Raw genomic sequence first — 12,218 nt, 5'->3', positions numbered from 1 at the left:
CATTGCCTCAGGTACAAACTTAGATTGATAGCCCTCTGGGGATAGGGAAATACCTACAATACCTGCATGTAATCCACTTTGAAGCACTGAAAAAAATGCAAAAAGCGGAATATAAATCTAAATAAATAAAAATAAATAAAGTACTGTGTATAATTCTGGTTATCCTAGCAGAACTAGAAAAGGCCCAGGGAAAGGCAACTAAAATGATATCAGGGATGGAATAGCTATAAAATTAGAACTTTTCCACCTGGAAAAGAGATGGTTGAGAGGAGATATGATTGAGGTCTACAAAATCATGAGTCGAGGAGAATGGATAAATAGGGAATGGCTACCCTTCCAAATGGTACTAGGACTAGGGGACACTCCATGAAGCAAATAGGTAGCACATTTAAAACAAATCAGAGTATTTTATCACTCAACGCACAATTAAACTGTTGAATTTGTTGCCAGAGGATGTGGTGAAAGCAGTTAGTGTGCCTGGGTTTAAAAAGGGTTTGGACAAATTCCCAAAGGAAAAATTCATAAACTTATTAACAGTGTAGACTTGGGGAAAGCTACTGTTTATCCCTGATTATAAGCAAGGACCATTCTTTGAGATCCTACTAGGTACTTGTGATCTGGAATGGCCACTGTCTGAGACAGGATGCTAGGCTTGGACTTTTGGTCTGACTCAGTGTAACGTTTCTTATGTTTCCTTGCTCAGAAGATAGCAAACTGGTGCAGCCATGCTAGAGGCTGTCCTATGGATCAGTAACACGGATTATGGGGAAAGAGCAGCTTGAATGGTTCTTCACAGAGCAAGTTCTTTTGCCTCACCGATGCCTTTGGTTTTAGGTTATATCCACTACCAGCCTGCAAAGGACCGATTGCACCCCCATCTGCTGGAAATGCTAGTACAGCTACCTGCAAACTCCGTCACAAAGATCACAATCCAGTTTGAGAGAGCCTTACTAAAGTGGACAGAATACCCCCCTGATCCTAACCATGGCTTCTATGTGAGGTATGTATTTTCCAGTGTGTGAGTCCTCTCTAGCACCCTTGTAGATCCACTCACTCCTTACCACATACTTGTGCTCACACTATAAAAATGCTACACTCCCCACATTGTTGATACCCACCCAGTACAAAGTACTTGCACATTGTACAAACCAGGTGCCTGCTATACACACACTCACTTTACTCCTGCACAAAAAAATATTACAATTCTGCACATTGTGTTTATCAATATAATCACTATCTTTGAGTAATAATTAAATTTCAAAACCAGAAAAAAGTTCTTACTCAAAGATACAAAATTTTAAAGCTCTTGGTGCAGAATTCCCCCCAGGAGAACAGTAATATTGCATCATAACTAGGCTTTTTGGTTTTCCGACATTTTACTTTAGTATTCCACAGGGAAGCTCAGAGCTGCAGGCAGTGCTGACTTCTTGCAGCTGCCAATACATGTAACAGAACAGTATTGTCTGTCAGTGGTTCAAAGAAGTTGGTGCGGCAGTAGACCACATTCTTCGCTCATATGCACACGCATGCGCGCTCGCTCTCTCTCTCTCTCTCTCCTTTCCCCAGCTCAACACTCCTTACCACACTATCCCTCAACTCATTCACTCATCCTCCCAACCCTGTCCAAGCCACTCTCTATCCCTACTGCCTCTCCCAGCTGTCAGCCTTTACCACCTTCCACCAGCAGTTCCCCTGTCTCTTGCTCTTCTCACCACTGGTGCTGTAGGCATCACTGCCCAGAGCATCTGTTTTCTTCCTGTACTGCCAAGCTCTGAATGAGCTGCATGGTGTCTGAAATCCTGCGCTTTCTCAGTCTCATGAGAACAGCACAGAAGTTTGCATGTTATTAGCTCATGCTCTTGGAAAGCCATGCAGGGCAGGAACTAGAAGGCACTGGGACTTGCTGAATTGGCTGTTTACATTGCCACACTGATGTGAGCCTGCTTTTCAAGAATTAGGCATACAGAAAAGTAATTTCTACGCTGAGGAGAAATCTGCACAAATCCTGCATTGCATAGTTTACTCCTGGGGAAATTCTGCGCACAAAAACTGAAAATTCTGCAAAGTTCTGCAAACTTTATATTGGTCAAAATAACACAATTTACATGACTGTCTTTAAGTAATTACATTTTAAATACACACCCACACAAGCTCCCTTTCTCTTTCACACACACACACCCTCACACAGGCTACCTATGTCTCTCTCTCACGCAGCCCTTCACACAGGCTCTGTCTCACACATACACAATCCCTTCACACAGGCTAGCACCCTCACATACACATGATCTCCCATTCCCAGTACGTACAGGATCAGTCCAGAGAAGTGGGTTGTGTATCCCTACCACACGATCTCCCAATCTCACACACATACACACTCCTTCACAATCTCCTCATATAGGCTCCCTCTTTCTGAAACCCACACTCAAGCATCCCCCCCACCCATCCTCTTACCTCCCATGCTCTATCTCACATCCTCCTGCTCTCTCACCCTCCCCACCCCCCCTTTTACCAATCATCCTCTGTCATCTTCCCCTCTCTCACACACACATTCTCTCTCACCGGTATGCCCCGCCCTCCCCCCATGCTCTTTCTCACACTCTCCTACTCTTTCTCACCCTCCCCTCCCCTCTTTGACACACATTCTCTCTTACCGGCATGCCGCGGGACGTGCTTCGTTCGCAGCGAAGATGAAGGCTCGGCGTGCCATTCACAGCGAAAAGGGAAGGCCCCCGTGTGCCGCGAACAGCGCACCAGGCCTTCATCTTTGCCACGAATGGAGCATGTGCCGCGGGACGCGCTCCGTTCGCAGCATGCTGGGGTCTCCTCTGCTATTTTCTGCGCAGAATTCCCAAATTCTGCATTCCGCAGTAGCGCAGAATTCCCCCAGGAGTAATAGTTGCACAGAAGTATCACATGTTATGAAAACCTACAGTCCACTACATATAAACACACACGTTAAAACTCACTACATTATCCTCACTAAAACCTCTCTCCCACTACATGCTTGCAACACAACCCACTTCCTACCATATGCACAAACTCTTTTGCCACCACACACACTCTCTGTGTAAATCTACCTCCCACCAAATATACACACTGTAAAAATTGGGTTCCCTGTACGTACCCAGATCAGCCCAGACTGCTGGGTTATGCCTCCCTTCCAGCAGATGGAGTCAGAGAAGAACTTGAAGGGCACCCATGTAAGTAGGATGCGCCACCTGCAGCCCCTTCAGTTTTTCTCTGTCTCCAGCAGATGAAGGTGGCAGAACCTGCAGTCCTGACTAATTGATTCTTAAAAAAAAAAAAAAAAAAAAGTGGGAGTGACAGGAGTTTCTTAAATTTGGCTGAAACAAAGTTTAAAAAAAAAAAAAAAAAAATAGCGCCGGCCCACTCCCCTGTTCTGGTTGTTGGGGGGCGGCTGTCCCTGTTTTACGAGGAGTGGGTCAAAATAACGTCGGACCATTGGGTTCTAAACATTATAGAACACTGCTACACCTTAGATTTTGCTAGTCACTTACGTGATCTGTTTCTGGTGTCACCCTGCGGGTCTCTGGAGAAAAGGCTCCAGTTGTTGGACCTCGTGGCGGTCGTTCCGGTTCCTTCGAATGAACTTCGAATCGGCAGATATTCGATTTATTTTCTAGTTCCGAAGAATGAAGGGTCCTGCCATCTGATTTTAGATCTGAAGAAGGTCAACAGAGCTCTGAGAGCCCCATTTTCGTATGGAGACGCTACGTTCCGTAATCGCCTCCGTCAGAGCAGGGGAGTTTTTAGCGTCCCTCGATTTGATGGAAGCTTACCTACACATTGCAATTCGGAAGGACCATCAGCTGTATCTCCGGTTTATGGTCCTTCGCAAGCATTACCAGTTCTAGGCACTTCCCTTCGGGCTGGCTACCGCTCCGCACACATTTACCAAGGTGATGGTGGGTCGTGGTGGCGGCTCTCCGTTGCCAGGGAATCCTGGTCCATGCCTACATGGACGAGTGGCTCATTCGATCGAAGTCAAAGGAACTATGCGAAGCAGCGGTTGGCAAGATGGTGCAGACACTTCGGCTCTGGGTTGGATCATCAATGCGGAGAAGAGCCAGTTGTCCCCCGCCTAGGTCCTGGATTTTTTGGGACGGGATTCGATACTCTGATTGGGAAAGTCTTCCTGATGCAGGATCGGATAGACAAACTCATATCACAAGTTTGGCATCTCTTGTCCCTGCCAGTTCCCAGGGCGTGGGACTATTTACAGGTTCTTGGTTCTATGTCATCTACTCTGGAGTTGGTCCCGTGAGCTTTCGCTTATGAGTCCATTACAAAGGGCTTTGCTCTCACGTTGGGACCCCAAGCTGGAAGCTTTTCAAGTTCCCTTATCCCTTCAGGAACCAGCTAGGTCCAGCCTAGCTTGGTGGCTGACTCACGAACACTTGTCCCGGGGGATGGATCTGGAGGTCCCTCAGTGGACTATTGTGACGACGGATGCCAGTCTTTACGGCTGGGGGGCAGTTTGCCAATTTCAGGCAGCGCAAGGCCAATGGACGCAGCAGAAAGTGCAATGGTCCATCAATCGTCTCGAGACGAGGGCAGTACCCTTGGCCTTGCAGAAGTTCTTGCCTCTGGTTCATCGTTGATCGGTGAGAGTGCTCTCCGACAAAACAACGATGGTAGCATACATCAACCAGCAGGGAGGCACAAAGAGCTGTCCCATAGCTGCAGAGGCAGACGAGCTCATGGCCTGGGCAGAAACTTATCTGCTCAGGATAACAGCTTCTCACATTGTCAAGGTAGACAACGTACAGGCAAATTTTCTGAGCTGTCAGAGATAGGATCCTGGAGAATGGGAGCTGTCCAGCGAGGCATTCGTTTTCATATCTCATCACTGGGGGATTCCCCATTTGGATCTACTGGCAACTCGGGGGAATGCCAAGGCACCGTGCATTTTCAGTAGCAGAAGAGAGCACAGACCGGAAGGAGTGGATGCTCTTGTCCTCCCATGGCCTCGCGACATTCTGCTCTACGCATTCCCTCCTTGGCCTCTGGTAGGCAAGGTCTTGAGAAGGATGAAGCCTATCCAGGAGCGGTGTGCTGATGGCTCCAGAATGGCCATGGAGGCCTTGGTTCGTGGATCTCCTCAACTTTGCAGTGGATGGGCCGCTCGTTCTGGGTCATCTTCCGAATCTCCTGCAGCAGGGTCCAGTATTTTTTGACCAGGTGGATCGCTTTTGTCTAGCAGCTTGGCTTATGAGAGGCAGTGGTTGAGAAAGAAGGGGTATCCGGATTCAATGATTTCCACTCTTTTACGGGCTCGCAAAACTTCCACCTCTTACATATGTCAGAGTCTGGAAGGTTTTTGACTCTTGGTGTAGTAGGTCAAATGTTTCCCTAAGCAAGCCTCGATAGTCCACATTCTAGCCTTCTGGCAAGATGGGTTGGTGAAGGGGCTAGCTTTCAGTTCTCTGTGGGTTCAAGTGGCAGCGTTAGGATATTTACATGGAAAGGTGGCTGGTGCGTCCATAGTGGCTCATCCAGATGTGGTTCGTTTCCTTTGAGGTGCTAAACATTTGAATCCTCCACGTCGTGCTGTTTGTCCGTCCTGGAGTTTTTGAATTTGGTCCTTAGGACATTGTGTGAACCTCCTTTTGAGCCGCTCAGATGCGTCACTCTGAAGGACCTTACGCTCAAAACGGTGTTTTGGTAGCTATCTGCTCAGTTCGGAGAGTTTCAGAAATTCAGGCTCTGTCTTGTCGCGAACCGTTTCTTAAGTTTTCCAATTTTGGCGTTTCTCTTAGAACTGTGCCGTCCTTCCTCCCTAAGGTTGTATCAGCTTTTCACATGAACCAGTCCGTTGAGTTGCCTGCGTTCCCGGATTTGGATCAGAATTTCCCTCATGCTCGTGAATTGAATTGTTTGGATGTCAGGCGGGTGCTGATGCGTTACTTGGAGGTCACTAATAATTTTCGCCTGTCTGATCACCTTTTTGTCTTGTGGAACGGTCCCTGGAAAGGGCATAAAGCTTCCAAGGCTACTATTGCCCGATGGTTGAAGGATGCTATTGCTTCAGCATACATATGTCACGGGCGAGCAATTCCAGAGGGTCTTAAGGCTCATTCACTCCAGTCTCAGGCGGCATCCTGGGCAGAAAGTCAGTTGATTTCCCCTCAGGAGATCTGTAGGGCGGCGAACTGGAAATCTTTGCATACCTTTGCTCGGCATTACCGTTTGGATGCTTGGGCTCCCAACTCAGAGAGTTTTGGCAGTGGTGTGCTTCGAGCAGGGCTTTCTAGGTCCCACCCCATGTAAGGCGGCTTGGGTACATCCCAGCAGTCTGGGCTGATCCGGGTACGTACAGGGAAAGGAAAATTGGTTCTTACCTGCTAATTTTCGTTCCTGTAGTACCACGGATCAGCCCAGACACCTGCCCAGTTTTTTGTTTCTGTTCAACAGTTTATCGGGTTTTTTCCTGTCATACCTATATAGTAGGGTTAAAATTTCACAAATTTAACCATTTTAATTTTTGGATTCCTGTTACCACTTTAATTCTGCTTTGATATTGTTTATACTGAAGGGGCTGCAGGTGGCACATCCTACTTACAGGGGTGTCCTTCAAGTTTTTCTCCCTCTCCATCTGCTGGAAGGGAGGCATAACCCGGCAGTCTGGGCTGATCCGTGGTACTACAGGAACAAAAATTAGCAGGTAAGAACCAATTTTCCTCTCCATCACATGCTCCATCACATTCTTACTTGCACATTTGGTCTGCAAACATACTCTCTTATCTCACATACAGGATGGGGATGTGTACGGGGAACGTATCTTTGTTTAAGGGGTACAGCCACCAAGTCTTGTAAGGTACTCGTAGCTAAACGGTTTCCTAAATGTGGAAGATGGAACTTGATGGATGAAGGTTATCTTTTTCACTCTGTCTTTAATTGCAATGGATGGGAGCTGAATCTCTCTCTCTCTCCTCTCTCTGCAGTCCATCCACTGTGAGTGCACTGGTTCCCAGTGTCATTGGGATGAAAACCGACTCAATGGAGGAAAGCCCTCTCTTCACTACGCTGTGAGTGCACCTAATCCGAGGAATCTCAGGGAGCAGAATACCCTTAGAGCAGTATGGCTGGTTTGGTGCAAGGCCCCTTTAAACAAGCAGTAGTGCAGACCACAGAAGGCATACTGAGGACAATTTGCAAAGCCTCTTGCATTACTAAATAGTGGTTTCCATACGTAAATTGCCCTCCGTCAATACAGCTGAAAGTCTGCACCTTGTTCCACATTTTGCATACCTTTTGATGCGTTTAGAGGGAGCAACCTGATAGGTTGTATTTTTGGTGGCAGTCACTTCAGCTCACAGAATCGGTGAGCTCCAGCAGATCCCTGATTTCAGCTATTCCTTGCCAACCCCATTTCTCTGGTAAGTGAGTTCCACAATTTTAGGGTAATACAGGAATAGGTACAAGTGGGTTTTGCCACACTCAAACCCTTGAAAGAGGGGGCGTTTAGAAGATCTTAAAGATTACATTGGTTCACACCTCGGCAAATAGAAGGGTCCCAGACTGTTTAATGCTTTAAAAGTTAAGCAAAGTATCTTATATTTAGCCCACATCACTGTGGGGAGCTAATGTACTTCCCATAAAACAGGACTAATTCATGTTCAGAAGGGAAAATGTGAACGTAAGCATTCTGTAGCAGTTGGATTCTGCAAATGCTCTTAGCCGGTATTCAGTGTAAAGAGCTTTGCAGTAACCCGGTCTGGATAGTATCATAGCCTGATCTTAAATCAGAAGGGGACAGGTAAGGGTTTATAATACGTACCATGCACTCTTGGCCATTGAACCAATATACTGCGGTCATAGAGATGACATCAAGCTTATACATACATCCTGTGCTGCTGCTCGCAAAGCCAGTTGAAACGAGTTCTGTATGTGGCCGTTTAGCAGCTGTGTTTCTCCTAGGACAGCAGGATATCATTCCTCCCACATGGGTGACATCATCCGATGGAGCCCGGCACGGAAAGCTTATGTCAAAGGTTCTAGAACTTTGAGCCTCTCTGAGCATGCTCTGGCATGCAGTACACCACGTGTGCATGCGGAGCCCCTCACAGTTTCTTCTTTTCCACGGAGCCCGTTGTATGTTAATGGTTTAATAATTGTCAAGTGTGGTGAGCTAGAAATGTGCTTTTTTTTCTGCAGTTATTAAACCATGTGATAGTGGTTATCATAATTCTGCTGATGTTAGGTTTTGGAATGTTGGGTAACCAGCATTATAAAAGTAAAAAGATTCCATTGTGGGGTTTTTTTTTAATCAGGTCTGTTGATGTTATCAAAATGTAAAATGAATGATTAATGTTGAAATACAGATTATTAGGCAAAATGCAATCATCTAACAATAAGCTGCTGATCTGCCAGTTAGAACCTAAGGCTTTCTGATTTTCAAAACATTTAGTTGCTTTCCCTTAGTCATATTATGAGCTATAGGCTATCGGAGGAAGCTGTGAGCAGAAATGTGCTCAGGTGGAGGAGTAGGGTAGAAGGGAAAGAACTACAAGTGGGAGGGTAGCAGCAGAGAAGGCGCTGGGGGTAGTTTGGAATTCTGTGCATGCCTCTGGAAGTTCAAACAATGCATGTATTTTTGGTCACAAAAATTACCCACAAAAGTGTAAATATATGTGGGCAATTTTTCTTCAAGCAAGTCTCAAAGTGAAAGAACACGCGTACATCCACTTTGAAAATTAGTGAAAAGTCTGTGAGGAAAACATACCTGCAGGCTCCGCAGATATCCAGTCAATCCAACAATACCCCATTATTGGACTTCTTTTAGTGGGGACTCTTACAAAATGAAGAAGTGACTCACTCGCCCCCAAATAAGAGGTGCCTAACGGAACAATACGGAGAGCCTGGACTGTGAATTGATGGGTTTTGGCTGTTCTTCTTTCACCAGGTTCCCATCTTTGGAGGACTCCAGTTACTTTGTGCGTCTGTACACTGAGCCGCTGCTAGTGAACTTGCCCACGCCAGACTTCAGTATGCCTTATAACGTCATCTGTCTGACCTGCACCGTGGTGGCTGTGGGCTACGGCTCCTTCTACAATCTGCTGACCAGGACCTTCCAAAGAGAGGAACCCAGGACAGGAGGGCTGGCTAAACGCCTGGCCAATATTATTCGCAAGCTGAGAGGGGTCGCACCTATCTGAGAGAAGGCGGAACTTGGAAAATGCAGAGTTTTGTTCTGGATCATGGGTAATGCACAGAAGAACACCACCAGGAGGGACTTGTTAAATTTGTTTGAGTGACTGTGGAATCCCGTCTGGTAATGCACTGGAAACCTTTCCCCTTTTCTCTCTGCCTTCCTGCTTCTTGATACTGGATCCTGTCTTTTGACTGGTGTGGCAAGATTCCTTTTTTTCTTGTGACATTTTCATTTTTATAAAAGTTACCATACTAGCAGGTCTGGAAACTGCAGCCCTCCCTACATGCATGAAGCAGGTGCCCCAGTTTGACTGCTTCTGTACCTCTCTAGAGGGAGTACACATTACAGAAGGTAAGGGGGGGGGGGACTTTTTTTGTCCCTGTTTTTGGTAGGTTTACTAGAACCCAATGTCCTCTGGAGGCTAGATCCCACGGGGGTAAATATTCAGCCGCTGAGCGGCTCGTTAAGTTGGCCAGATACAGATATCTGGCTAACTTAACCGGGATATTCAGCAGTGCAGCCACGCCGCGGAATATACCCAGATAAGTTAGTTAGCCGAATATTGGTATTGGGCTGACTTTAGACCAGTCCTATGGCTCGTCTAGAGTTAGCCATTTAAGTTAACCAGCCAGCTCCACTCTTCCCCAGAACGTCTACCTCCTGCCTCAGGAATGCCCCCAATTTACCAGGCTAAATTCTAGCCGGTTAAGCCTTTTATAAATATGCGGCTAAGCCATTTAGTTGGATAACTTTCCCGTTATCCATCTAAATGGCTTTTGAATATGTACCCCCCCCCCAACTGTTTATCCTAAAGCACTGAATTTACGCACTGCAGTGACATAGATGAAAAAGGCTCTGTGTCTCCGTCAACCACTGTCCCATCAGATTGTTGTTTATGACCAGTTATGTCAGTACGAAGAGCTCAGGGGACGCTTCATGCGGATTGATTTCCGTTTGTTCAGTGAGAAACTGTATTGTCATGAAGAAAAGGTTGAACTCCTGAAATTGTTTTATAGACCTTTTTTTTTTTTATGTCAAGTAACTTATTTTCTGTAAAGTACTAGGAGGAATAAATCTCTGGTTTGGCCTGGATTTGGTGTTTTTCCCTTGCTTGAGAAATGAAGGGGCTTCAGGTGCTCTCCTCCTAGCACAGAGAGATCACATTGGCCAGATTGTCATTGTGGGTTATTGCATGACTATATTGTGAATCGGCCTTTGTTTTTTTTTTTTCAGAAGTAGGGGTAATCTGGTACAGTTCCAAACTTACTGGGAGATGCATCAAGCTGCAGCAGTGCTCTAACGCGCGTTAAACAGTGTACATTGCGCATTAGAGTACCAGCGAGGTGATGTCGCGCGATATACACGATATTTTGCATGTCCCTATCCTTCTGCCCTATTACAATGACCTTCTTTACATGCGATTTGCATGCACGAATAATGCAAATGCATGCAAAGAAAGTCAAGAATAGGCAACCGATGCAAATATTTTATCGCAGCTGACCAAGAAGGTGGTCAGCCGTGATAAAATAACACATGTGAAATGCGGTAAATGTGAGGCTTGCAGCCCTGCACCCCTAATGCAGGTCCCGAGGCTGCTGCCTTACATTTAAAGTGCTGGCGAACAAAAAAGAAAAAAATGCTGACCCCCCACTCAACCAATGAGAGGTTGAGTGGGGGTCTGGGCGGAGTGGTGATCCCTGTCTCCCCCCTTAGTAAGTAAGTATAAAAAAAAAATTAGACCAATGTTACTGCATGGCCATGGCCCCAGCCCCCTCCCACCCAGAGGTCACAATTCTAATAGTGGGGTTCCGGCCTCTTTCTCCCCCCCCCCCCCAATGGTAAGGTAATTTGGAGCCCACCCAGCCTCCCTACCACCTCCCCCAAATAGCAACACCCCTCATGATCCTTCCTGCAATAAAAGTTTGAGGCTCGGTGCATCCAGGGGTTAGACTGTAAGCCCTCTGGGGCAGGAAACTACTGTACCTAATTGTAACTCACCTTGAACGCAAATTTGGAAACACAGCATTCAAATGCAAGTACTTCCCATCTTTTCAGCGGGGCCTTGTTTGTTTCCTTCTTTATTTTGCATCCTGCTCCTTTAGATCTGCTGTATCAGTAAAATTATGGAATTGAAACATAGTTGGAAATTAAGCTGATTATAGTTAATCTTAAAGAAGAACTGTTGTCGGCTCAGACAATGATCATACAAATCATAGAACTGAATAAAAGAAACCCACTGAAGTATTTGGGGAGGGTGGTGCAGCCAGAGAACAGTGTCCAGGCTGGACTCCGGCAAAAACCTTTAGAAGCTTCTTTATTGGGGAACAGTAATAAACAAAACAACTTGAGCTGGTTTGTGTAGTTCAACAAAACAATTGTAATTTAAAAGTTCGTTATCTTGAGGCTTCCATCTCTCTCTGGGCCTTCCTCATTTCTCAGGCCCTGGCTTCTTATTCCTCCTTGCAGTGATGCACCTTATTCCAGAATCCCTTGCTGGGTTGGGAGTTGAGGAGGATCAGTGCAGATAGCTGTAGCTGATCCTTTAAGTTATTCTGAGAGAGTTTCTTAGGGTAATAGATGTTTTAAGATGTAAGATCTCTGAATGCTCAGGCTCCTTCACATTTCTGTTTACCTAAATATCTGAAATATTTTCAGCATTTTCTGAGAGGAGCTGCAAATATAAAGTACACAGCGGCTGCCCTTTAGTGAATGGATTTATTCTCACAGTTCATTAGGGGAAAAAAGAATATTCGACCTCAAATGTGGGAGTGATGATACTTATAAAAGCTCATCTCACCCAAAGAGAAAATTAATCCTACAACTGTGTTCTTTTTACATTTCTTGCATGCTATTAATGATAAATTAATTCCTTCTTTCCTTTGAATATATGTCAGATATACTCTATGATGGAGATTACTGGGAAAGCAGCTGAGTCTTTATCCACCTCATTGCATTTCAGTCCTGCAGGGATTCTTAATGTTTTAGAAATAAATGAGGAAAGGGTGCCAGTGAACAAGACAGCCTTGTGAATTGCTGCATCCCC

At 45.8% G+C, this 12,218-nt stretch overlaps 1 protein-coding gene across 1 annotated transcript in view; it reads left to right on the top strand.

Moving 5' to 3' along the window:
- Nucleotides 1–10,370, top strand: part of PIGT (phosphatidylinositol glycan anchor biosynthesis class T) — a 77,990-nt gene extending 67,620 nt beyond the window's left edge. The window contains exons 10-12 of the mRNA XM_029611961.1: nt 835–1,000; nt 6,966–7,049; nt 8,927–10,370. Coding sequence (XP_029467821.1) covers nt 835–1,000; nt 6,966–7,049; nt 8,927–9,179 — 503 coding nt within the window. The 3' untranslated portion in view covers nt 9,180–10,370. The remainder of the gene's footprint in view (nt 1–834; nt 1,001–6,965; nt 7,050–8,926) is intronic.
- The last annotated feature ends 1,848 nt before the right edge of the window (nt 10,371–12,218 follow it).

The sequence above is a fragment of the Rhinatrema bivittatum genome, chromosome 8 (assembly GCF_901001135.1).
Source record: "Rhinatrema bivittatum chromosome 8, aRhiBiv1.1, whole genome shotgun sequence".
Taxonomy (NCBI): domain Eukaryota; kingdom Metazoa; phylum Chordata; class Amphibia; order Gymnophiona; family Rhinatrematidae; genus Rhinatrema; species Rhinatrema bivittatum.
This window is presented reverse-complemented; position numbering and strand designations above follow the sequence as displayed.